The sequence below is a fragment of the Thamnophis elegans genome, chromosome 8 (genome assembly GCF_009769535.1).
Source record: "Thamnophis elegans isolate rThaEle1 chromosome 8, rThaEle1.pri, whole genome shotgun sequence".
Lineage (NCBI taxonomy): Eukaryota > Metazoa > Chordata > Lepidosauria > Squamata > Colubridae > Thamnophis > Thamnophis elegans.
In genome coordinates this window covers 78,327,154-78,354,686 of record NC_045548.1, presented here as the reverse complement: position 1 = coordinate 78,354,686, position 27,533 = coordinate 78,327,154, and the positions used below count along the sequence as shown (strand labels likewise).

The 27,533-nt window shown below is 41.8% G+C and overlaps 2 protein-coding genes and 1 long non-coding RNA gene across 3 annotated transcripts; 1 reads left to right on the top strand and 2 right to left on the bottom strand.

The window, feature by feature from the left end:
* Positions 1–8,188: 8,188 nt before the first annotated feature.
* Positions 8,189–11,864, bottom strand: LOC116512063 (weak neurotoxin 10-like). The gene is made up of 3 exons (XM_032222338.1): positions 11,810–11,864; positions 9,708–9,818; positions 8,189–8,283 (listed from the first exon to the last, which is right to left on the bottom strand). Exons 1-3 carry the CDS (start codon positions 11,862–11,864, stop codon positions 8,189–8,191), a joined length of 261 nt encoding a protein of 86 aa, XP_032078229.1.
* A 2,125-nt stretch (positions 11,865–13,989) lies between these two features.
* LOC116512276 lies at positions 13,990–18,977 on the top strand. Its single transcript, XR_004255865.1, has 3 exons — positions 13,990–14,074; positions 15,658–15,756; positions 18,670–18,977. It is a non-coding gene; the product is annotated as an uncharacterized LOC116512276 (long non-coding RNA).
* A 5,159-nt stretch (positions 18,978–24,136) lies between these two features.
* LOC116512272 (cytotoxin 5-like) lies at positions 24,137–26,583 on the bottom strand. The gene is made up of 3 exons (XM_032222667.1): positions 26,505–26,583; positions 25,543–25,647; positions 24,137–24,447 (listed from the first exon to the last, which is right to left on the bottom strand). Exons 1-3 carry the CDS (start codon positions 26,557–26,559, stop codon positions 24,347–24,349), a joined length of 261 nt encoding a protein of 86 aa, XP_032078558.1. The 5' UTR covers positions 26,560–26,583; the 3' UTR covers positions 24,137–24,346.
* Positions 26,584–27,533: the final 950 nt, after the last annotated feature.

Below are 27,533 nucleotides of genomic sequence, written 5' to 3'. Positions count from 1 at the left end.
AATGGGCTCTACATGGGGTTGCCCTTGAGGTGCATCCGGCGACTGCAGCTAGTCCAAAATGCAGCCGCGCGAGTGATAGTGGGCGCACCGCGGTTCGCCCACGTTACACCTGTCCTCCGCGTGCTGCACTGGCTACCTGTTGGTCTCCGGGTGCGCTTCAGGATACTGATGACCATCTTTAAAGCACTCCATGGTAGTGGATCTGGGTACTTGAGAGACCGCCTTCTGCCGATTACCTCCCTAAACCGACCAATTAGATCGCACAGACTGGGCCTCCTCCGAATTCCATCTGCCAGTCAATGTCGACTGGCGACTACAAGGAGGAGAGCCTTTTCTGTTGCTGCCCCGACCCTGTGGAACGAGCTCCCCATGGAGATCCGTACCCTCACCACTATCCAGACCTTCCGCGCAGCCCTCAAGATCTGGCTCTCCCAGCAGGCCTGGGGATAGGTTTCCAATTACCCGCCCGAGTGTTTGATTGCTGAATGAAAGTTGTGTTTTTATTATCTTTTCTTTGTGCACATATTGTTTGTTTTTGACCTTGCACCCCCCTCCCCTGTGGTTGTAAGCCGCCCTGAGTCCCCTCAGGGAAAAGGGCGGCATATAAATCCCAATAAACCTAAACCTAAACCATTCTCTGGGTTTTTTTCTGTCTGCTTAACAATACCAATTATATTCCTGATCTTTACCCCTTTCTTCCAGACATTGAAAAAATAAATTCCATCTTTGGTAGTATTCTGTATCTTCCTTCCCTTTGATCTTCAAAGCAAGTCTGTCCATTTCTGCACAATCCAACATCATCTGGTGGCATTTCTTCATTTTTCCAAGGCTGAGCAAATAAAACCCTCACTGCTGCTAATACATGAGATATTAGATTTAGACTTTGTTTATCAAACGTTTCTGGTACTATGTCTAATAAAAGAAGTTCAGGTTTAAGATCAACATGTTTTCCTGAAGTCTTTTCTAGCCACATGTGTAGAACACGTGCTTTACAACACGTCCACCACAGATGATAACATGTGCCAGGTTTTTGGTTACATTTCCAACGTTTACTAGACACATGTTCTCCATCTCTCTCTCTCTCTCTCTCTCTCTCTCTCTCTCTCTCTCTCTCTCTCTCTCTCTCTCTCACATCTATCTATCTATCTATCTATCTATCTATCTATCTATCTATCTATCTATCTATCTATCTATCTATCTATCATCTGTCAAAGAAAACAGAAGTCAAACATGATTGTGGCTTTAAAATTAGAGAAAGAAACAATAATCTATGCTAGGCCAATGACGCTACTAGTGATCTGCAGGCTCTAGTAATTTAAGTCACAGAATGCAGTGAAAAAATAAGACTAAGGTGACCATCTCATGGCAAGAGAGCCAGTCTGGTGCTGTGGTTAAGGCACCTGGCTAAAAAAAGGGAAAGTTCAAGTCCCAGTTCAACTCCTGCCTTTGGCATAAAGCCAGCTGGATGACTTTGTCATATCAGAAAGTAGACACTTTATTTTAATCCGTAGGCTGTGAATTGAACCAAGAAGAAATTTCCTGACCGTGAGAACAATTAATCGGTGGAACGACTTGCCTCCAGAAGTTGTGAATGCTCCCACACTGGAAGTCTTTAAGAAGGGACTGGACAACCATTTGTGTGAAATGGTATATGGGGTTTCCTGCCTGAGCAGGGGTTGTACTAGAAGACCTCCAAGGTCCCTCCCCACTCTGTTGTTCTATTATATTCTGTTCTGTTCCCTTCCATTCGATTCTGTATTTTATCATTCTATTCTGTTCTGTTCCCATCCCATTCTTCTGTATTTTATTATTCTCTTCTGTTCCTTTCTGTTCTGTTCCGCTCCATTCCATTCCATTCTGTATTTTATCATTCTGCTCTGTTCTATTCTATTCTATTCTATTCTATTCTATTCTATTCCATTCCATTCTATTCCATTCTGTATTTTATCGTTCTGTTCTGTTCTGTTCTGTTCTGTTCTGTTCCGTTCTCTTCCCTTCCCATCCCATCCCATCCCATCCCATCCCATCCCATCCGTCTGTATTTTATCATTCTCTTCTTTTCCTTTCTGTTCTGTTCCGCTCCATTCCATTCCATTCTGTATTTTATCATTCTGTTCTGTTCCTTTCTGTTCTGTTCCGCTCCATTCCATTCCATTCCATTCCATTCCATTCCATTCTGTATTTTATCATTCTGTTCTGTTCTGTTCCCATCCCATTCTTCTGTATTTTATTATTCTCTTCTGTTCCTTTCTGTTCTGTTCCGCTCCATTCCATTCCATTCTGTATTTTATCATTCTGCTCTGTTCTATTCTATTCTATTCTATTCTATTCTATTCCATTCCATTCTATTCCATTCTGTATTTTATCGTTCTGTTCTGTTCTGTTCTGTTCCGTTCTCTTCCCTTCCCATCCCATCCCATCCCATCCCATCCGTCTGTATTTTATCATTCTCTTCTGTTCCTTTCTGTTCTGTTCCGCTCCATTCCATTCCATTCTGTATTTTATCATTCTGTTCTGTTCCTTTCTGTTCTGTTCCGCTCCATTCCATTCCATTCCATTCCATTCTGTATTTTATCATTCTGTTCTGTTCTGTTCCCATCCCATTCTTCTGTATTTTATTATTCTCTTCTGTTCCTTTCTGTTCTGTTCCGCTCCATTCCATTCCATTCCATTCTGTATTTTATCATTCTGTTCTGTTCCTTTCTGTTCTGTTCCGCTCCATTCCATTCTATTCTATTCTATTCTATTCCATTCTGTATTTTATTATTCTATTCTATTCTATTCTATTCTATTCTATTCTATTCTATTATATTATATTCAATTCCATTCCATTCCATTCTGTATCTTATCATTCTGTTCTGTTCTGTTCCCATCCCATTCTTCTGTATTTTATTAGTCTCTTCTGTTCCTTTCTGTTCTGTTCCGCTCCATTCCATTCTATTCCATTCTGTATTTTATTATTCTATTCTATTCTATTCTATTCTATTCTATTCTATTCTATTCTATTCTATTCTATTCTATTCTATTCTATTCTATTCTATTCTATTCCATTCCATTCCATTCCATTCCATTCCATTCCATTCCATTCCATTCCATTCTGTATCTTATCATTCTGTTCTGTTCTGTTCCCATCCCATTCTTCTGTATTTTATTAGTCTCTTCTGTTCCTTTCTGTTCTGTTCCGCTCCATTCCATTCTATTCCATTCTGTATTTTATTATTCTATTCTATTCTATTCTATTCTATTCTATTCTATTCTATTCCATTCCATTCCATTCCATTCCATTCCATTCCATTCCATTCCATTCTGTATCTTATCATTCTGTTCTGTTCTGTTCCCATCCCATTCTTCTGTATTTTATTAGTCTCTTCTGTTCCTTTCTGTTCTGTTCCGCTCCATTCCATTCTATTCCATTCTGTATTTTATTATTCTATTCTATTCCATTCTATTCTATTCTATTCTATTCTATTCCATTCCATTCCATTCCATTCCATTCTGTATTTTATCATTCTGTTCTGTTCTGTTCTGTTCTGTTCCGTTCCGTTCTCTTCCCTTCCCATCCCATCCCAGCCCATCCGTCTGTATTTTATTATTCTCTTCTGTTCCTTTCTGTTCTGTTCCGCTCCATTCCATTCTATTCCATTCTGTATTTTATTATTCTATTCTATTCTATTCTATTCTATTCTATTCTATTCTATTCTATTCTATTCCATTCCATTCCATTCCATTCCATTCTGTATTTTATCGTTCTGTTCTGTTCTGTTCCGTTCCATTCCGTTCCGTTCCATTCTGTATTTTATTGTTCTGTTCTGTTCTATTCCATTCTATTCTATTCTATTCTATTCCATTCCATTCCATTTTTTCTATTCTATTCCATTCCATTCTGTATTTTATTATTCTATTCTATTCTATTCTATTCTATTCCATTCCATTCCATTCCATTCCATTCCATTCTGTATCTTATCATTCTGTTCTGTTCTGTTCCCATTCTTCTGTATTTTATTAGTCTCTTCTGTTCCTTTCTGTTCTGTTCCGCTCCATTCCATTCTATTCCATTCTGTATTTTATTATTCTATTCTATTCTATTCTATTCTATTCTATTCTATTCTATTCTATTCTATTCTATTCTATTCTATTCTATTCTATTCTATTCCATTCCATTCCATTCCATTCCATTCTGTATTTTATCATTCTGTTCTGTTCTGTTCCCATCCCATTCTTCTGTATTTTATTAGTCTCTTCTGTTCCTTTCTGTTCTGTTCCGCTCCATTCCATTCTATTCCATTCTGTATTTTATTATTCTATTCTATTCTATTCTATTCTATTCTATTCTATTCTATTCTATTCTATTCTATTCTATTCCATTCCATTCCATTCCATTCCATTCCATTCCATTCTGTATTTTATCATTCTGTTCTGTTCTGTTCTGTTCCGTTCCGTTCTCTTCCCTTCCCATCCCATCCCACCCCATCCGTCTGTATTTTATTATTCTCTTCTGTTCCTTTCTGTTCTGTTCCGCTCCATTCCATTCTATTCCATTCTGTATTTTATTATTCTATTCTATTCTATTCTATTCTATTCTATTCTATTCTATTCCATTCCATTCCATTCCATTCCATTCCATTCCATTCCATTCTGTATTTTATCATTCTGTTCTGTTCTGTTCTGTTCTGTTCCGTTCCATTCCGTTCCGTTCCATTCTGTATTTTATTGTTCTGTTCTGTTCTATTCCATTCTATTCTATTCCATTCCATTCCATTTTTTCTATTTTATTCCATTCCATTCCATTCCATTCTGTATTTTATTATTCTATTCTATTCTATTCTATTCTATTCTATTCTATTCTATTCTATTCTATTCTATTCCATTCCATTCCATTCCATTCCATTCCATTCCATTCCATTCCATTCCATTCCATTCCATTCCATTCTGTATCTTATCATTCTGTTCTGTTCTGTTCCCATCCCATTCTTCTGTATTTTATTAGTCTCTTCTGTTCCTTTCTGTTCTTTCCGCTCCATTCCATTCTATTCCATTCTGTATTTTATTATTCTATTCTATTCTATTCTATTCTATTCTATTCTATTCTATTCTATTCTATTCTATTCTATTCTATTCTATTCTATTCCATTCCATTCCATTCCATTCCATTCCATTCCATTCCATTCCATTCCATTCTGTATCTTATCATTCTGTTCTGTTCTGTTCCCATCCCATTCTTCTGTATTTTATTAGTCTCTTCTGTTCCTTTCTGTTCTGTTCCGCTCCATTCCATTCTATTCCATTCTGTATTTTATTATTCTATTCTATTCTATTCTATTCTATTCTATTCTATTCTATTCTATTCTATTCTATTCTATTCTATTCCATTCCATTCCATTCCATTCCATTCCATTCCATTCCATTCCATTCTGTATTTTATCATTCTGTTCTGTTCTGTTCTGTTCTGTTCCGTTCCATTCCGTTCCGTTCCATTCTGTATTTTATTGTTCTGTTCTGTTCTATTCCATTCTATTCTATTCTATTCCATTCCATTTTTTCTATTCTATTCCATTCCATTCCATTCCATTCTGTATTTTATTATTCTATTCTATTCTATTCTATTCCATTCCATTCCATTCCATTCCATTCTATTCCATTCTGTATTTTATCATTCTGTTCTGTTCTGTTCTGTTCTGTTCTGTTCCGTTCTCTTCCCTTCCCATTCCACCCCATCCGTCTGTATTTTATTATTCTCTTCTGTTCCTTTCTGTTCCGTTCCGTTCTATTCTATTCTATTCCATTCCATTCTGTATTTTATTGTTCTGTTCTGTTCTATTCCATTCCATTATATTCCATTCCATTCCATTTTTCTATTCTATTCTATTCTATTCTATTCCATTCTATTATATTCTACTCCATTCCGTTCTGATGGAAACGTCTTCTATTATGTAAGATAGGACTTAGAAACCTGCCAACTAAAGACTATTAGTCTTACTTGCTACATTTTTGTAATGCCCATGTGGGTTTTTTCCCCCTATGCTATGTGGTATCTGTATTTGAAAAGAATCAGGCTGCTCTTAAATGATTTTTTTTAAATGAAAAATTCCCACTCAGCCCTAACACCCAGCTAAGTGATCTCTGGTGTCCCCTTCAACATTCATACTGTAGAACTGAGAAGAGCTTGAGACCAGCCTTCAGAACCAAGCATCAAATCAAGATCTGTCTCCTCCCAGGTGGGCGGAATGGAGAAGGGGCCTGTCACTCTTCACCCCAAATCCCCCTCCATTGTTTTAAGGCATCTTCCTCTTCCTCTCAGCTTGCCCCAGAGAGAGAAGAAAGGGAGGGAAGGAGAAGCACTGACGTTTGAGGTCACTGAGGAAGGATTCAGTTGTGGGTTTGTCTTCTCTTTCTTGACCCTGTCTGAGTGTAAGGTCATTACCCATTAGCCAAGCCAAGCCACGGTTCAACAGGGATTGGACCTAAGCCTGCTCATCCCAATATAAACTGCCTGCTGCATCCTGGAGGAAGGCTCTCTACCTGTGGGTTTTGTGAAAGGGATGTTTCCAAAAAATCAAAACACTTGAGTTGAATGCTAAGGTTTATTTGATTCCTGAACTACAGAACTAGCAGAAGGAAACTTACAGAGCAAGAGAAAAGGGGAAGACAGAGAGATGTCAAAGAGAGCAGCGCATTGGTGGGATTGAATTTTTTTTACTACCGCTTCTGTAGGCGTGGCTTGGTGGGCGTGGCTTGGTGGGCGTGGCTTGGTGGGCATGGCAGGGGAAGGATACTGTAAAATCTCCATTCCCCCCCAATCAGCTGGGACTCGGGAGGCAGAGAATAGATGGGGGCAGGGCCAGTCAGAAGTGGTATTTACTGGTTCTCTAAACAACTGAAAATGTTCACTACCAGTTTTCCAGAAATGGTCAGAACCTGCTGAATACCACCTCTGAGCAGCGGGGAGGGTTATATACATACATACATGCATACATGCATACACACACACACACACACACACACACACAATTTTTAAAACCGACTAAAACAAAACAACACAGATAAAAAACTTTCCTCAATTTCGTCAAGCATGTCGTTTGGTTACAAAGTTTTGTGCATCACTTTTTACAATTAAAAATAAGATCACTGTTTATCCATCAAACATAACTAAATACATCATTATCATTGAACATTATGTGTTCAAGTTACCGCTAATATTAATCATCCATAGAGTATAGAATACTTACAGTGCAACATATTCAACTTCAGAAATAGTTTCCCATTGCTAATCCAAGTAGTTATTGAACATTTCAATTCATATATGTATCAATTATTTATTACATCATCATTAGTCCATTTACCATATAAAAATCTTACCAGTATAACATGGTCAATGCTTACAATTATACATAGGATTCAAATCATCCCATTCTTATACATTGAATATATTATTGTCCTTTATATATCATATGATCAAACACTCTATTTCATAGCAAAAAAAACAAACAACTTTCATAACAATTATAACTTTCTGGTAGTCCATTAATAAACAATTTCATTTCCAGTTTTTTTTATCCAACCATTGGTAGAACAAATCCCATACCTTATAAAATTGGTCACCCTCCTGTTCTAACATAGTTTCTTTAACTTCTTCTTCCTGTAGCTTCATCTCTAATAGGTAGCTACAAAGTTTTTAAATTACTTTTTCATCAGTACCTGTTAAGATTTTATTTAATTCAGTCATTTTATCATAAAAACCCTCCATTTTTTGACCTTCATTGTATCTAGAATGCATTTTCACATATGAATACCAATTAATTTTGATTCCTTCCTGTTTCAAATTTTGAATGGATTTAAGTTCACCCTCTGTATTTAATAGTTCAGCATATCTAACTGTTTGTTCCTTTTTGTATATTATTGAATATGAAAAGGCTTCAATGGTTGATTGAAGACTGGAATTTTTAAGTAATGTAATTTCTTAATCTTCTCCCAGTTTAATAACAGAGCCTCTCTTATATAATGTCTTCTAAAGTAACCATGTGCTTTGGTTCCCTTATACCATAAGAATGCATCCCATCCCAGCAGCAAGTCATGACCAGCGGGGAGGGTTATTATGGACCATCTGGCGGTAACGGTCTGGAGCATAAATTTTCAAGGATGCCCCATGATGGATGAGAGCCAAACGCATGGAATTTAGCCATTTGTAGAACTAAAAGTTGCAGCGGTTTGTTGAGCAACACGCAATGACATCACTGCGTCCCACAGTAGGGCAGGTAGCAGCACATCCCCTGCTGGCCCCGAATCCTTTGAAGGAAACACAAAGAATTATTATTAAAAAAAAATACGAAAGAACAGATCGGTGGTTGTTGCTGAACAAAATGACAAAGCCACAGTGAACACATTCATGCATCTGTTGTCCCCAATCCAGTCCTGAGCCTTGTGCCGAGGCCAATGAAAGACGCCAGACATGAGGTGCAGGTATTTTAACTGTTTTTTTATTGGGGTACCCCAAGGAAAAGGGCTCCTGGCCAAGATGCCAAGAGAGCCAAGAACAAAGGATTTAGAAAGCTTTCTACATTTTTCACTAAAGGAGAAGGCGGGAACAAGGCGGGATAATAATAAGAAATATCTAATAACAATTTGTTCTATTTTATTCCTGTTGTATTTTTTTCCCCCTTTGAAAACATTTCACTTCTAATGATGATATAACTATGCTGTGAAATAATCTAACAATGATACAATGAAAAATTAATATAAGGTCTGGTGATATAATGTATAATGTTAAGAACGTATTATAATGATATTTCGCTGCTGATAAACAATTTTAACAAGGGAATAATTGAAAACTGGTATATATATATGCAGTGACGTTTTGATGAATAATGAAGGAATAAGATCTCCGTTTGAAGGTATTAAATACAAGGACAATAATGAACATAAGTATATTTTCTGGGCAAAAATAATACTAATGTTAACTGAATATATATTGTAGAATGAAAATGAGGTTTTTAATTTTACTAGATGAAAAGTTTGAGATGGTAAATATTATTCGAGGACGTGGATGTTAAAACACTTGTAACCAAACGACATGCTGCATGTGATGATGGTTTTTTTCCCCTTTGTGTGTGTGTGTGTGTGTGTGTTTTTCCTTTTTTTCCTTTCTTTTTAATTTTATTTTATTGTTGTGTCTATTAAATATATAGCAGAGAGATACGGGTTGTGTATGTGGGGGGGAAAACATAGTTGGGATGGACTGCCACAGGTAGAGGAATAAGAAACGATACTAAATTATAATCTATTCAATGAAACAATGAAGGTATAAGAATGATAAATGTTAAAAGACCTGTAACCAAACGACATACTGTATGTGACAATGGGCTTCGTGTTTTTTGCTTTTCTTTTTCTATTGTTGTATGTATACGTTTCTATGTAATAAAAATAAAAATAAAAAATTTATAAAAAAAAAGAAAGAAAACATTTCACTTCTCATCCAAAAAAGCCTCTTACGGCCATATCTTCAGATACAATCAAGATACAAGGAAGATGTTAAAACACGGGGTCTAAATAAAGAACCAAGAGCGTTTCATAGGATTCTAACGGGGAACAGGTGAAAAAATTGACTTAAAAATTATGCAATTACTTATTGATGTATAAAATGGAAAAGGAACAAGTCAAAGAAGCAATGATTACATGGGGCAACGGTGAGAAAAGATAAGAACTGCGCTTACCGATTAGATCGTAAAATTTTCTCCTTCTAAAGCAGAGATTCTGCCCTTTGGGACATTTCTGTTTGGTTTTACAAAGTACTCCGGGGCATGTGTAACATATCAGGGTGTGTCCTGGATGAAAGTTATGAAATATAGAAATATTACATTGATATATTTTTTTGGTAATCTTGTTTACGTATGAGGTCCGTGATGATGAACACTCTATGCAGGCATGCAAGCCGTCATCTAGCTGAGCTCCATTGCGCATGGACCTGCCTCTCAGCTGATTTTCAGATCTCGGTCGCGCATGCGGAAGGTGTGTGTGCATAAATTGGGGTCACGTGTGAATATGTGTGGGGGGTGGGGGGGAGCATTGAGGAATGCAGCGCTTCACCCTCATGCTCTGTTTTTAATGCCAGAAGGTTTTTTTGGGGGGGGGGGCTCCGGAGCCCAGGGGAGGCCATTTTCTCCCTCCCGGAGGACGAAAAATGGGCCTCCTGGAAGTTATGGAAATTTAGAAACGGGCCAGTTTCTGCCCTCTGGAGCTCAGGGGAGGCTGTTTTCGCCCTCCCAGATGCTCGAGGGAAGCTTCTGGAGCCTGGGGAGGGCGAAAACACAAACCCCCACTATGGTGCAGGAGGCAGAGTAGGCTGTGCATGGGTTTGTGTGTGTGTGTGTGTGTGTGTGTCACAAACCCATGCATTGGGTGCATTGCATTGTTGGTGTGGGACAGAAGTGGGTTCCTACCAGTTCACACCTATTCGGTAGAACCGGTTCGTCAAATCTACCGAACCGGTTAGAAGAGGTTCCAGCAGTGGACCCGGAAAGTAGGTCACTCCTACCGAAGAGGTTCCAAATTTTTTTGAAACCCCCCACTGGCAAGGATCTTGTAAACTGACAGCTTTGAGACTTGCATGCTTCAATGCCAGAGTTTCTGAATAGCTACTTGGACCGACCTAAGTATTAGTTCATAATTTCATATCCGGTCAGATGGGTGGCAAGCCACTCCCACAAAGGAGGCCACACCCACAGAGTAGGTTCTAACAATTTTTGAAACCCACCACTGGTGTGGGGACAATTTCGGCATATGAGGAGAGAAAGGTTACCCATCACTGTATTAAGTGATAGATCTTTTCATTCTAAGCTTAGCTGTGAAAATTTCCCTAGAAAGATCAAATGGTCTAGAAATAGGAAACCTGAGTTCTAGTCCAACTTTGCCCATGAAAGGCAAGTTAGTGACTTTGGACTTAATCACCTCTCTGCCCATCCAACCTTCACAGCGTTGTTGCTGTGGGGGAAATAGGAGGAAGGAGTGTTAGGTTTCTTCCTCATTACAAAACTAGATAGCCATATTACGTAGACTTTTATTCCGCTTCACAGTCCTTTACGACCCCCTCTAAGCAGTTTACAGAGTCAGCCTCTTGCCTGCAACAATCTGGCTCCTCATTTTACCCACCTCGGAAGGATGGAAAAGGCCGAGTCAACCTTGAGTGTGTGAGATTCAAACTGCCGAACTTCAGGCAGCCGGCAGTAAGCAGAATTAGCCTGCAATGCTGCATTTTAACCCCTGCGCCACAGTAGCTGGGATAAAAGCTGAGAGTAAAAAAATCCCATCTAATCTCTTCTGAAAGACGCTATTAAATGGATATCTAAATGGCTGGTCTCCGTGTGGAAGCTAAGCAGGGTTGGGGTGGGTTAATCCTAGGATGGGAGACCCCCAAGGGTGTTTGATAGATTGATGGGTCCAAGGAATCTCAGCAACAACAACCAATCTTGACGTTGAGGACTGCCCAGGCTTGACTTGAAGGAGGCATCTCTGGTCCCCTTTGGCCGCACCGTTCAAAATACTGAAGGACGGCAAAGCCAGAGGGAGGTGAGCAGAAACATTTTTCATCTCCTTCCCTGGAGGAATCCCATGGCAGAACTCACTACGCAAAGGAGCCTCCACTTTCAGAGGCAGTCTACCCCAGAATTCCATTTCCCCCCTGAAGGCTCCCATGGACCTTCCTTGTGCAGGGCAAAAGGGTGAGAAAGTCCCAACAACAGGATGGACCACAACTACCCTACCTCTCCCCTTGTTTTGGGTTTGATTATCATCCAAGATCAAAGTTTGGTGACCTTACCAAAGTCCAGGCACACGACTGTCACCACCAGCAAGGCCAGCAGCAGAGTTTTCATCTTGAGATCTTCTCTTTAGCCTTCAAAGTGTAGCCCAGGATGGAAGCAGACACTTATTTATACCCCTCGGAGATGGGGTGGGTGGGAGGAGGCTGGATCTCTAGGATTAAGAGGGAAGGAAGGGGAGATTCAGGAGAAAAGGGAAGGTCAGGGGGTGTGGCCTTTTTGCCCCCAACACCAAAAAAGATCAGATGGCCACACAGGGAAGAAATATATTTTAGAACTCAAGAGAATATTTTAAAAATTAAACAATTTGAAAATAAATACATAAAAATATGCAAAGCAAAAGTTTCCTTATTGCCCTTGTTGGGTGCGGCGAGAGATACAACTGGGAAGAACAGAGATGTGATATCAGTATATTCTTCTTTAATGGAGAGCCAGCCCTTTTCGAATAAGGGTGTATGCTAAATTCAGAAGAGGTGAGCAAGATGAAAAAATGGGGGCCTCAGGACTTTCTGTTGCAGATCCTCAAACTTGTTGCAACAGATGCTCCTCTTGTTTCCCAAATGCTCTTTTGCCTCTGACCTGCTGGAACAGTGAGCCCCCAAGCATCTCTGGAAGACGGCGATGCTAAAGAAGGAGCTCTTTACTGTGCCCCACTTCCCAGGTCTCTCATCAGAAGTTATGAAGAAGCTCCCCCAACTCATCAAATGGGTCCCTCCACTGTTGGACCATCCAACGTTGAAATGTCCTCCTCCACCTGCTCCTCTTCCCGACCCTGCAGCTCCATCGGTTCCTGGTCCAGATCCTTTTCCAATCTTATTCTTCTCTTTAATCATGACGGCTCTCCTGGAGACCCTTTTTTTAAGCAGGCTACATAAAATTATCTGAGCATGGTTTGGAAGGAGAACATTGCACTCACGTGCATGGACCGTGTTACCCTGATAAGGAAACGCCTGCAGGGACACCACAAGCATAAAGAACACCCAGAACCAACCATTTAATCAGGGTTTCCTCTTCCCTGTTATCTACTGAACATCTTGGCCATGAACCACAGTTAATCTCACTGATTTGAAAAAGCTTACATTCCAAAAAAAATGCCTATGTTGCTCCATAATTTGATTTTCTAGTGGATTTTGCTCATGGATCAAGGGGCATTTTTGAGAATATGCGCAATATTTAAGCAGCATGCTTGGGATCAAACCAAAAAGCTTCATCACTGAAGCTTTTCAGAAGAGACTGGGAAAAACCCTTGTCTGAAATGGTAGAGGGTCTCCTGCTTGAGTAGGGGGGTGAACCAGAAGACCCCCAAGGTCCCTTCCAGCTCAGTTCTGATTGATGGGTAAAGCATAAATCATCCAAGCTTTATCAGCAACAAGCTCCGTTCACTTCTTCTGTTTGAGGGAGTTCAGTGTTATGTTTTGGTCTGCTTCAATTGTGTCCTCTGCGCAGATTGTGCTGCCTACGATAAATTCAGGGAGAGACGGCAATTGTACAGGAGCTCCTATATTGCAGGTGGAATGGTACCTTCCATCTTCAAGACAGAGACTGCTTGCTTCTTCATTGGTTCTCTTCCAGTTTCCCTTCTTTCCCAATTATCTCTTTTAAATAAAGTTTTATTCATTTTCTACTATTACATTTAATTAGTGTTTGGTAAACATCCCGTTCTCTGGGTTTTTTTCTGTTTGCTTAACAATGCCAATTATATTCCTGATCTTTACACCTCTTTTGCAGACATTGATAAAATAAATTCCATGTTTGGTAGCATTCTGTATCTTCCTTCCCTTTGATCTTCAAAGCAAGTCTGTCCATTTCTGCACAATCCAACATCATCTGGTGGCATTTCTTCATTTTTCCAAGGCTGAGCAAATAAAACCCTCACTGCTGTTAATACATGCGATATTAGATTTAGACTTTGTTTATCAAACGTTTCTGGTACTATGTCTAATAAAAGAAGTTCAGGTTTAAGATCAACATGTTTTCCTGAAGTCTTTTCTAGCCACATGTGTATTTTTGTCCAAAGTTTTCTTGCTTTAAAACACGTCCACCACAGATGATAACATGTGCCAGGTTTTTGGTTACATTTCCAACGTTTACTAGACTTCTCCATCTCTTCAACCTGGATCTCCAGCTCCCACAAGGTGGAGTAATGGTATATATAACTGCTTTCTCCCATCCTGGACTACACTTTGAAGGCTGGAGAGGAGATTGCAAGATGAAAGCTTTGCTATTTGTGTTGTTGGTGGTGGCACTCATGTGCAAGGACCCAGGTAGGCTCCCGAACCTTTGATTTCAGATGATGATCAAAAACAGACTGAGGGAAGTTTGGTATTTGAAGCCGTTGTGCTCCATTCTGGGGGTGGGACTTTCCCCCTGTTCTGTTCTGCATAAGGAGGCTCCATGGGAGCCTTTAGGAGGGAAGAGGAGTTCTCAATTTGAAGAGAAGCCCATAGCTGAGACAGCGGGTGGCCCCGTGGGTATTCTGAGGTAGACTGCCTCTGAACGTAGAGGTTCCTTTGCAAGGTGAATTCTGCCATGGGATTAATCTTGGGAATGCGATGAAAAATATCTCCTTGACTTAATCCTCCCTCTCCCTCCCTCTGACCTTGCTAATGCTGAGTTTTCTCAAGTGTACGGCCAAAGGGTATCAGAGATGCCACCTTCAAGTCAAGAATGGATTTTCTTTGACATCAACCTGAGGTTGGTTGACATTTCTGGGATCTTAGGATTAATCAGGCTCCAAGCAGAGACCAACCTCTCAGGTTCTGCTCTGATGATATATTATGATCTCTTTCAGAAAAGTTGCTTTTTTTTTTTCAATCTCACCTTCATTACATTTATTATTAATCCAAGGTGGTAAACAAATGCTCCTTTCATGCTCAAATACCATTTCCCCCTGAACAAAGGACCCAGAGAAATGGCTTGGGGAAGAGAAAGTTTGACAGGTGGGGATTTCTTGGTTCAGGTGGGACTGGATCTCACAGGCTCCTTGTTTGCAAACTATTCTACTGTATATACTCAAGTATAAGCCTAGTTTTTCAGCCCACTTTTTGGGCTGAAAAAAGCCGCCTCGGCTTATACTCGAGTCAGTGAAAAATTTGCCTGAAATGGAGGAGAAAAAGGGGCGGGGCCATGCCGCTGGGTGACGCTCGTGAATGGCCCAGCACCCCTGAGTTTCCCCTCCCTCTGTGTCAGTTTGCCGCGCAGCGTGCACCGCACCATCCCCCCTCCTCACGTTCTAATGTAATGCAGGGCTATCTTACGATTCCCCCTCCTGCCGCTCTGCAACGATGTCCCACCTCCTCCTTGTTATGGCAAGCAGCCACATAGCGATGTCCCACCTCCTCTGGTACAGTGATCCAATGATAGGAATCACTGTGCCGTGTGTCATAGGAGGCGGGACATCATCATCACAGCGGGACATCAGCATCATGAGGTGAGTGAAGTATTTCATTGAATACACCGGTATTGTGTGATAATAATTTGTTATGCAGAGCAAATTTTTACAATGGCTACTGTATATTTAATGGGCACAGGCAGGCTGTATATGTTATTCAATGGGCAATGGCATTATTGGTATCTATTTTTATTTTTGAAATTTATCGGTAGCTGCTGCATTTCCCACCCTAGGCTTATACTCGAGTCAATAACTTTTCCAGTTTTTTGTGGTAAAATTAGGTGCCTCGGCTTATATTCGGGTCGGCCTATACTCGGGTATATACGGTATATTATCTTTCTAATAACGTTTCCCCAGCTGAGTTCATTCTACACAGATAATCTACGATAATACACGATAAGACAAGATCAGAGAAGCATCGAAGTAAGAGAGATCTCTCTTGTTTCTTTTATCCAGTCGCGAGTCTGAAATGTTACTACTGGCACGATTTTCCAGTGACGTGCTTCGCGGGAAGCAAGTATTGTTACAATTTGAATCACAGCTACGGGGGATTGAGTAAGCAAAGTTCCCTTCCTTTCTCGCGGCTTTTCTCCTTGTATGGAAATTAGAGCACCTAAGAATTGGGGTTTTTATCGGACATGCCTGTGCCCTGAACTCACGGCCTCTTGCCGTTCAGTCTAAGGCAGGGGTGTCAAACTTGATTTCATGGAGGGCTGCATCAGGGTTGTGTTTGATCTCAGGAGCTGGGTTAGCTGTGAGCATGGTGGCTATAACCAGCTCGATGTCACTTGGGACGGGGTCACCTGTGGTGGCCCAGGAGCAGCTGGGGGATCCACTGTCTCCTTAGGAGGAGGAAGGTGAGACAAGGAGGCAATGGGGAGCAAGTGCCCAGCCCAATCCTTGAGCTCCCACGGCACCGGGACCCCACAGCTCAGGTCGAGCCCCTCTTCCCTCAGGGGGGTGCCTGGCTACGCTTACCTCCTCTTTGAGGCTACTGTGGTTGTTCTCACTCTCCTTCGCCAGGTGTGTATGTGTGGGGCAAAGTGTACAGGTCAGAGGGAGGCCCACTCCCTCTCTGCATGAGGAGACCTGGCTTTGTAACCAAAGATCCTCAGAAATTGGATGGGAGACCACCAGGAGAGGTCAGGAGGAGGAGACAAGGGGATGGCAAAAGGGCAGCAGGATTGTTGGTGGCCAAGTACTAAGGCAGGACTTCCCTCAAACTCTTCATCCCTCTCATTATAATCTCCTTTCTTCCTTCCTTCCTTCCTTCCTTCCTTCCTTCCTTCCTTCCTTCCTTCCTTCCTAACTTCCCTTTCCTCTTTTCTTCTTTTCCTTCCCTCTTTATTCTTCTTCTTTCTTCCTTCCACTCTTCCCTTCTTTTTCCTTCTTTGCTTTCTTCTTATCTTTCCCTCTTTTTCTTTGTGTTTCCTCTTTCCTTTTCTTCTTTGTTCTTTCCTCTCCCCTCTTGGATGCTGAAATGCAAAAGAGAAAACATTTCTTTTTCTTTTTTCTTTATTTTTCATTCTGCAATTTCCTTTTTTATATATAACATTTCCATATCCACAAGGACAGTGTACTGCATGGGTACAATCTCTTTTAACAAACCTCATACACACATTAATTATAACCATTTTTCTCTAACTCGGTTCACCCTAATCTTCACTGATCCTTATTAAACATTTTCCGTTATTTAATTAAACACTCTGTTCAGTTTTATCATATTAGTTAATATCAAACCTTATAGACATCACATTTATCACTCTTATACTCCAAGTCTAATAATCATACTTCCTTATCCTATTTATTCAACATTCATTATTTAGTTACACACTTACTTCATTTTTATTTACATATCCTCCTTAATTTTAAATTTCTGATTGCTGCTTCTATTTTCTAACCATTGATAAAATAGTTCCCAAGTTAAAAAGTATTCTGCATCTTCCTTATCCTTAATCTTCAAAGTTAATCTATCAATTTCAGCACACTCAAATATTTTCTTTATTACATTTTCCTCTGTAGATACACTTTTATTTTCCCAATTTTGTGGATACACAATTCTCGCTGCTGTTATCATATGTAAAATTAAATAAGTATTTCTTTTGTTATATTTTTCCAGTAGAATACCCAGCAAAAACATTTCTGCTTTTCAGTCTATTTGTTGTTTTGTCATTCTTTCTAGCCACTGTTTTATTTTTGATCAATATTTTTTTTCGCCATAGGAAAAGTCCACCACATATGATAATAAGAACCTGGTAGCTGTTCGTATTTCCAACATTTGGGAGATAAGTTTCAAAGCATCTTTGCCATTCTTGCGGGTGGCAAACATCACCTATAAAATATTTTATACAAATTTTCTTTGTAGGCTGTTGGCGTCACCAATTTATAACCCCTTTCCCAAAGTTTTTGCCATTCATCTAATTCTACAGTGCATCAAAATGTTTTAGATTTTTGCTATCATTGTTTCTTCTACTTGTTCTACTTCGATTTTAAAATTCAACGAGGAGCTTTTTTTTTTTTTAATTAATTTGTCAAAAAGGGAAAGAGGAAAAACAAGGAAAAAGAAGGTTGTAGATCAAAATTGTAGATCAGCACCTGGTCAGCCTGGGCTGGCCCAGCCCATCACAGGCTGGTCCTTTGCTATTTCTAGGATGGCCCTGTGGGCCAGATCAAAAGGGTGACCAGACAAATGCGCGCATGACAAAAGAGCGCCGACAAAACCGTGGCGCGAAAACCACGATGTCATCAACGCGCCCACAACAGCGCACCCACAACAGCGCACTGACAGAAGCGTGATTTAAGTTAAGGTAAGGGTTAGGTTCAGGGTTAGGTTCAGGGTTAGGTTTAGGGTTAGGTTCAGGGTTAGGTTTAGGGTTAGGTTTAGGGTTAGGTTTAGGGTTAGGATTAGGTTTAGGTTTAGGGTTAGGTTAAGGGTTAGGGTTAGGTTTAGGGTTAGGTTTAGAGTGTGCTTCTGTCGGCGCGCTTTAGAACTCGCGGTTTTCTCGCCGCGGTTTCATCGGGCACGCTTTTGTCGAGCGTGCATTTGTCGGTGAACCGGTCAAAAGCAACCCGTGGGCCCCCAGGTCTTTACTTTGATACCCCTGGTCTAAAGGATGCCTGGAAAGCCAGGGGGGTTGGAATGGGGAGCCCCATCTATTCCAGGAACAACCCAGATTGGGAGGGGAACTTTCTTTATAGAAAGAGGGAGGGAAAAGCTGGTAGAACAGGGGTGTCCTATGGACGTGTCCAAATTTGGCTCTTGCAGATTAAGCAGTGAATCTTACTTTCCCCAGGATTCTTGTTTAATATTTTACTCTCGAGTATTCAGGAGAGGAGAAAGAAGGTCTGCCTTCATGCTGGGAGGGAATGCATGAACGTGTCTTCAGGGTGGGTTTACCGTTTTGTTCAGAAACAACCGCAGATCAATTTTTGGTGCTGCAAATGTTTTGTTTTACATTTCCTTTCCAGAGCTGGAAAACGGATGTGCCCCAAAATGCCCTAGATCACAGCATGGAAATAAAGTTAAATGTTGCTCAGCTGATCTTTGCAACATGATTCCTTAAAATATCCTTTTGAGTTTTGCTCTCATCCATCGTGGACCTTCCATGGAGATTTTTGCTTCTGGCCTTTCCCACAAGCTGGCCCTTCCTTAATTCCCCTTCTGCTTTCTTTGACACCCCCCCCCCAACACCTTCTCTCCCCTTTCTCCTGTTCTACAAGTTTCGTTCTGCTGTTTCTGTACTTTGGTGACTGAATAAACTTCTGCATTTAAATTCAAGTGTTTGGGATGCGTGTGACGTGATGTGTCCATTTTCCTTTTTTGCAAGTTGATTTGCAGAATGGTAGAAGGCTGAAGGTTATTTTTTTTATCCACTTCACTGATAAATCTTTTGTCAGCGTTCCAAGTATCATGTAGAATTAAATCAGAGTCCAAGGCAAAACGATCCTTAAAGTTCCAATTTAATAAATCAGACATCTTAGCACATCTGTGAAATCCCAAATCTGGAAATTACATCAGAATCCCACCCAGTTAAAAGTTCATGATCTTGTCCCCATACCCACAATCCATCACATGGTCCAATCTCCTTCTTCCATGCTGGCATCCACACCCAGCTGCTTCCGGTCAGGTGTGAAGGTGCAGAGACAAAAGATGACCTTGAGCTTCTAGAAAGGAATTTTTTTTTTAAACAATACATTCTTCTACCCCTTGCTATTCCCCCCCCCTTAATGAGAGTGTGGCAGGCCAAAGATTCTTAAAGGAACTGCTGTACATGGGGCAGCCCTTGAAGAGTGTTCGGAGACTCCAGCTGATCCAGAATGCAGCTGTGCGAGCGATTGTGGGTGCACCTCGGTACACCCACGTTACACCTATCCTCCGCAAGCTGCACTGGCTACCTATTGGTCTCCGGATACGCTTCAGGGTGCTAGTTATTACTTATAAAGCCCTACATGGTATTGGACCTGGGTACTTGAGAGACCGCCTTCTGCCGATTACCTCCCACAGACCCATTCGATCCCACAGATTAGGCCTCCTCCGTATTCCATCTGCCGGCCAATGTCGGCTGGCGACTACTCGGAGGAGGGCCTTCTCTGTAGCTGCTCCGGCCCTTTGGAACGAGCTCCCCGTGGAGATTCAGACCCTCTCCACCCTTCGGGCCTTCCGGACGGCCGTGAAGACCTGGCTGTCCCAGCAAGCCTGGGGTTGAGTTCCCCCCCCCCCCTACTCGAATTTGCTGTGTCTGTTGTGCTTTTAAATTGTTCTTATTGTCTGATTGCTTTGTCTTACTTTTTGTAATTTCCCCTCCCTTGGCTTTTGTTCAGCCGCCCTGAGTCCCTTCGGGGAATAGGGCAGCCTACAAATTGAATAAACTCCAAACTCCAAACTGCAGGCCTGACATCTTTATTACTAGGTTTCAAAACTGGGTAAGAGTGGTCACCCTCCATGATGCCTTTTTTGACAAAAGATGGGAAAACACACAAACCGAGCTGGCAGTTGAGTTATACCCTCACCACCCTTCAGGCTTTCCGCAAAGCCCTTAAAACCTGGCTGTTCCGACAGGCCTGGGGCTAACGAGTTCCCGTCCCCGCTCGAATTGTGTGGCTGTTGATTGTTTTTAAATTCTTTCAGTAGTTCCTTGTTTGTTGTTTCCCTTCTTGTTTGTATCCCCTACCTTTGGTTTGTGAGCCGCCCTGAGTCCCTCTGAGAATAGGGTGGCATATAAATGCAATAAAATAAAAAAAAATCAAATCAAACACTGGTAGCATTTTGCGTCCTTTCTGAAGAAATCCGGGAGATTAAAATAGCAATAGCAATAGCAGTTAGACTTATATACCGCTTCATAGGGCTTTCAGCCCTCTCTAAGCGGTTTACAGAGTCAGCATATTGCCCCCAACAACAATCCGGGTCCTCATTTTACCCACCTCGGAAGGATGGAAGGCTGAGTCAACCTTGAGCCGGTGAGATTTGAACAGCCAAACTGCAGAACTGCAGAACTGCAGTCAGCTGAAGTAGCCTGCAGTGCTGCATTTAACCACTGCGCCACCTCGGCTCAGACCAAATGCTTCCGCTTAAGGTAATCTGGACTGAAGTCACACAGGGACCACCCAATCAGCTGGGCCCGCCTGGCATGGAGCCGAGGTGGCTTAGCTATCCAGGCGAGGCTGGCGACTGGAGCGGTGGCTAGAAAGTCCTATGCTACTCTGGGAACTGGCTGAGGCCTTCCTTGCTGCCTCTCCCCGGAGTTGCATAGACCACAAAGCCTGCTGGCACTTGGAGGGCAACTTCAATGGGTGCGCCGGTGCCAGCAAGAAGCTTCTGAGACTGATCATAAGAGATCCGGGGCCAGAAAGAATGCTGCAATGGTCATAAGTGTGAAAAGTCATCATAAATCACTTTTTTTCAGGGCCATTATAATGGTCAATAAGTCGTAAGTCAAGGACTGCTATACAAGATTCTTGACCAAGGTGAGCGAACTCTGCATTTAATCAGTGGGGAAAAAAATATGTGTCTCTCTTAAGCTTATTCGTACTTAAGGATACGCCCAGAAATGGGACAAAAATACTTCTTCAAAAGTCTCCTCTTTTTTTTTTTTTGAGCAAGACTTGCTAATTTATTATTTATTTATTTATTTATTTATTTATTTATTTATTTATTTATTTGTCTTGTATGCCGCCCACTCCCGGAGGACTCCGGGCGGCTCACAAAAGACAAGGGAAAGGGGGAAAACGAGACAAAGACAACATATTAAAAACAAAACCAACATTCACAATTTCCGTGGAGGTAAATGCTTCTCAGCCCCCCCAAAGCCTGCTGGAACAGCCAGGACTTGGTGGGTTTGCGGAAGGCCTGGAGGGTAGTAAGGGTCCGGATCTCAACAGGGAGCTCGTTCCAGAGGGCCGGAGCTGCAACAGAGAAGGCCCTCCCCCGGGGAGTCGCCAGCCGACATTGGCTGGCAGATGGAATCTGGAGGAGACCCAACCTGTGAGATCTAATTGGTCTGAGAGAGGTAATTGGCAGGAGGCGGTCTCTCAGGTACCCAGGTCCGATGCCATGTAGGGTTTTATAGGTAGCGACCAGCACCTTGAAGTGGATTCGGAGACTGATAGGTAGCCAGTGCAGCTCGCGGAGGATAGGTGTAATGTGGGTGTACCTTGGTGCACCCACAATCGCTCGCGCGGCTGCATTCTGGACTAATTGGAGTCTTCGAACACTCTTCAAGGGCAGCCCCATGTAGAGCGCATTACAATTAAATCAGTCAAGTTGCAGCACCAAAATAAGACAGTGAGCTTCATCCTTTCAGAGTCAGGTAGGAAAAAGCCAAGAGAAAAATGGGGACAGAGAGAGATTGAACAAACTTTGCATTAAATGATTAGGGCAATCGGCACAACGAGGCAAACCTCAGTTGTTCTTACAGAAGCTACAATGACAAATGTTTCTTCAACATTTGCCTTGAACCGATAGCCGAAAGTTCTCTTTGAAGCTTCATTAAGCTTGGAGGTATATCAAGTCTGGCCATTAAAGCATTCCCTCAAAGTCCGTTCATACAATTCTCTCCCAAGTCAGGTCAGATTTCAGTTATCTTGAAGCACCAAAATGTAGGTGGGTAGGATCAGGTCAGACAAAGGCAGAGGCAGAAGTGGGTTCCTACCAGTTCGGACCAGTTTGGCTGAACCAGGAGTTGGTTTGCCGGCTTGGATTGTCAGTGACCCAAACCTGCCATGCCTGTCAACTGAGGAGAAATTTCCTGACAGTTAGAACAATTAGCCATTGGAACCGCTTGCCTCCAGAAGTTGTGAATGCCCCAACACCGGAAGTCTTTAAGAAGACGTTGGATATCCATTTGTCTGGAATGGTATAGGGTTTCCTGCCTAGGCAGGGGGTTGGACTAGAAGACCTCCAAGGTCCCTTCCAACTCTGCTATTGTATTGTATTATATCTATTCATTTCTAATGTTCCAAATTATTAGAAATAATAAACCTCTGATCTTAAAGTAAGAATTTTTGCTTGTGTTGTTGCTTTTGTTTCCTATTGGAATTTTCTTATGAAAGTCATAACTCTTGTAGGTAGTAGAGGGGTATGTAAGAAGGAAGAATGAAAGTTGGAGGGGGGTTGAAAGAGGGTGTATGGTGGGCCAAGGAGGTATATTGGGCTTGTATTGTAGAGGGCATTTTCTATATAAGTGAGGGCTGTGTTTATTATTCAATGTTATATGCCCCGGTTATGCACAGTAAACATGTGATTGTATAGAATGGAATGGAAATAAAACTTAAAAGATAATAAGAAAGTCATAACTCTTCCACCCTTATTCTTAACACTGGTACATCCCAGGGTTGTGCGTTGAGCCCTTTAATGTTTGGCCATTAAAAACATTGAGGGAAGAGCCAACATTGGCAGGATGATTGATTGGTCTATTACAGGAGAATGATTTGGATTGGCCACAAAGTCCCCTGCATTAGAACCAAGGTCCAAGGCTAAGGTAGAGCTTTCGAAATGAGTCAAGTCCTGATGAAAGAAACATCCTTCTGGGTTGGGCTCCAAGTGGGGAAAAAGACACTGGAGACATGGAGGCTGCTTGGAAAGATGGTTTTAATGATGGACAGGACCCCATGGCTTGAAGTCCTGAACAGAAAAGGGGGATCACATGCTTCAATGTTGGTGGAGAAGAAGAGAAGGAAGGACTGAGATGCTGAAAGTCCCTGGTTTTATGCCCTCTCTGGCCTTTGATCTTGAGCTTGTATTCTGATTGGTTGTCAGACTCCCATGAGGCCATGCAGGGGCAACTAGGCTGCGTTTTGAATCCAGGTTTGGTTGAGTTCTCAGATGCCATGTGGTGAGTTGGGTAAACGGGCCAGTATTATCATGCCTTAAACCCATCCCCCCTGGAGCTGAAGGGGAGAAGTCTTTATTATGTAAAGGGACTAGCTTGGCCTTCTTAATGGCCCATTGACAAAGTGGGGATGGGCAGGAAGCTACAGGCAGCTATTCCGTCTTTATAAAACATGTTTCTTTCTTTTTGCATCCATCCACCCTTTTCAATATTTCCTAGGATATTTCATTTTTCTGGGAGAGGGCTGGGTGATAACTTCCTACACTCCTTTAAATGCAGAAGATTCAAGGAAAAACACCACTCAAGAAAGGTTGCAAGAATGTGGCTTTTGTACTAACCAAAGACATCCTGATGGAGGGATTCCCTGTCGGTTTTAATCTCCTGGATTTCTTCAGAAAGGATACAGAATGCTACCCAGTGTTTGTGTGTTTTCCCCTCATTTGTCAGAAAAGGGAATCATGGATGCTCTTCACCCTTCCTTGTTTTGAAACATAATCATAAAGATTGATCAGTGAGATAAATAAAATAACCGTTAGCCTTCTACCGTTCTGCACATCAACCTGCATGAAAGGAAAATGGGCGCGGCACATCAAACATGTTACCCACAGTGGGATTTAAATGCAGACATTTATTCAGTTGCTAAAGTACAGAAGCAGCAGAATGACACTTGTAGATTGGGAAAAAGGGAGAGAAGGTGAAGGGGGGGGGGGTTTCAAAGAAAGCAGAAGGGGGGGGGGTTATGGGCCAGGTTGTGGGAAAGGCCAGAAGCATACATCTTCAAGGAAGGTCCTTGATGGATGAAGAGCAAAACTCAATCGTTAAGGTCGCCCATTGTTATTGCAAAAGTCAGTATTGCAACAGCTAACCTCTATTTGGGGGGTTGTTTCTGGACATGTTTCGGCACATCCATTTGCTATAACTGGGAAGGAAGCAAAAAACAAGACAATTATTTACAGTATCAAACAATCGATCTACGATTGTGTCTCAACAAAATGCTAAACCCACCCTGAACCGGAGGTGGTATTTAGCAGGTACTCACCAGTTCCGGAGAACCGGTAGTAGAAATTTTGAGTATTTTGGAGAACTGGTAAATACCACCTCTGACTGGCCCCCCATCCCCATCTTTTCTCTGCTTCCCGAGTCCCAGCTGATCGAGAGGAAATGGGGATTTCATGTTGGAATTCATTCCGGGTGTTTGCGTGCAGGGCGGTTTCTACTGTCTGAAACACACATACACAGGGATGCAAAAACATCGCACCAGAAACATCTTTCTGGCCTAACGGTCATAACTCACTATGCAGCCTCATGTAACAAGAACTATGTGAGCCAGCTACACCCACGCATGCCCTTTCTCCCCGCTATGCTGTGCTGTAACTTTCTATTCCCCCTCTCCCCCTCCCAATGCCATGCCGCTTGTAATCTTCCGTTCCCCCTTTGCCCACCCTTTGCCATGATGTGATTTTCTATTGGTTTATTTGTAGAATGCTGTGAACTTTTCATTAGTTTACTTGTGCCATGTGTGATTATATATGCCTTTTGATACGCTCCTTTTTGATGACGCTGTAACTAACTTTTTCTAATAAAAGAGCCCTTCGATGATCATTCGAGGCTTTTAGGACACATGAGCAGCCCACCAGTGTCGCGATAACGCCGCAATTTCACAGTATCCTTCCCCTGCCACGCCCACCAAGCCACGCCCACAGAACCAGTAGTAAAAAAAAAATCTGAATCCCACCACTGCTGTGAAGACATATTCATGCATTTCCTCCCAGTAGGAGTGCAGGCCTCCTTCCTCCTGAACTGAATGTTCCCCCAGCTCGAATCTGAGCTGCTCCTATGAGAGATGGGGCTCCCTATTCCAAGGTTTCCTGGCATCCCTTAAACTGTCTGCCAACTGGCCATAACTTCAGGGCACATACAGGCCCTATATGACCTCCAATTCTTGGCTGCAATTGGGAGCTCTAGTTTCCATACAAGAAGAAAAGTTGTGAAAAAGGAAAGGAGTTTTGCTTACTATACGATTCTGAGGATGAAACATCATACATTTTGAAACAGTATATTTCTCCATCGGCACAAGGTACTTTCAAAGTATCCCAGAAGAAACACTGCAGACTCGTGACTGGATAAAAGGACCAGAAGAGAGCACTCTTATTTTGATATTCCTTTTATCATGTATTAGATCGTAGACTATCTCTGTAGAATAAAGTCAGCTGGGAAAACATTATTAGAAAGATAATATAGAATAGTTTGCAAACAAGGAGTCTGTGAGATCCAGTCCCACCTGAACCAAGAAATCCCCACCTGTCAAACTTTCTCTTCCCCCAAGCCATTTCTCTGGGTCCTTTGTTCAGGGGAAAATGGTATTTGAGCATGAAAGGAGCATTTGTTTACCACCTTGGATTAATAATAAATGTAATGAAGGTGAGATTGGGGAAAAAAAAGCAACTTTTCTGAAAGAGATCATAATATATCATCAGACGAGAACCTGAGAGGTTGGTCTCTGCTTGGAGCCTGATTAATCCTAAGATCCCAGAAATGTCAACCAACCTCAGGTTGATGTCAAAGAAAATCCATTCTTGACTTGAAGGTGGCATCTCTGATCCCCTTTGGCCGTACACTTGGAAAACTCAGCATTAGCAAGGCCAGAGGGAGGGAGAGGGAGGATTAAGTCAAGGAGATATTTTTCATCGCATTCCCAAGATTAATCCCATGGCAGAATTCACTTTGCAAAGGAACCTCTACTTTCAGAGGCAGTCTACCTCAGAATACCCACGGGGCCACCCGCTGTCTCAGCTATGGGCTTCTCTTCAAATTGAGAACTCCTCTTCCCTCCTAAAGGCTCCCATGGAGCCTCCTTATGCAGAACAGAACAGGGGGAAAGTCCCACCCCCAGAATGGAGCACAACGGCTTCAAATAACAAACTTCCCTCAGTCTGTTTTTGATCATCATCTGAAATCAAAGGTTCGGGAGCCTACCTGGGTCCTTGCACATGAGTGCCACCACCAACAACGCAAATAGCAAAGCTTTCATCTTGCAATCTCCTCTCCAGCCTTCAAAGTGTAGTCCAGGATGGGAGAAAGAAGTTATATATACCATTACTCCACCTTGTGGGGGCTGGAGATCCAGGTTGAAGAGATGGAGAAGATATGTCTAGTAAACGTTGGAAATGTAACCAAAAACCTGGCCCATGTTATCATCTGTGGTGGACGTGTTTTAAAGCAAGAAAACTTTGGACAAAAATACACATGTGGCTAGAAAAGATTTCAGGAAAACATGTTGATCTGAAACCTGAACTTCTTTTATTAGACATAGTACCAGAAACGTTTGATAAACAAAGTCTAAATCTAATATCGCATGTATTAACAGCAGTGAGGGTTTTATTTGCTCAGCCTTGGAATAATGAAGAAATGCCACCAGATGATGTTGGATTGTGCAGAAATGGACAGACTTGCTTTGAAGATCAAAGGGAAGGAAGATACAGAATGCTATCAAACATGGAATTTATTTTATCAATGTCTGCAAAAGAGCTGTAAAGATCAGGAATATAATTGGCATTGTTAAGCAAACAGAAAAAAACCCAGAGAACGGGATGTTTACCAAGCACTAATTAAATGCAATAGTAGAAAATTAATAAAACTTTATTTAAAAGAGATAATTGGGAAAGAAGGGAAACTGGAACAGACCCAATGAAGAAGCAAGCAGTCTCTGTCTTGAAGATGGAAGGTACCATTCCACCTGCAATATAGGAGCTCCTGTACAATTGCCGTCTCTCCCTGAATTTATCACAGGCAGCACAATCTGCGCAGAGGACACAATTGAAGCAGACCAAAACATAACACTGAACTCCCTCAAACAGAAGTGAACTGAGCTTGTTGCTGATAAAGCTTGGATGATTTATGCTTTACCCATCAATCAGAACTGAGCTGGAAGGGACCTTGGGGGTCTTCTGGTTCACCCCCCTACTCAAGCAGGAGACCCTCTACCATTTCAGACAAGGGCTTTTC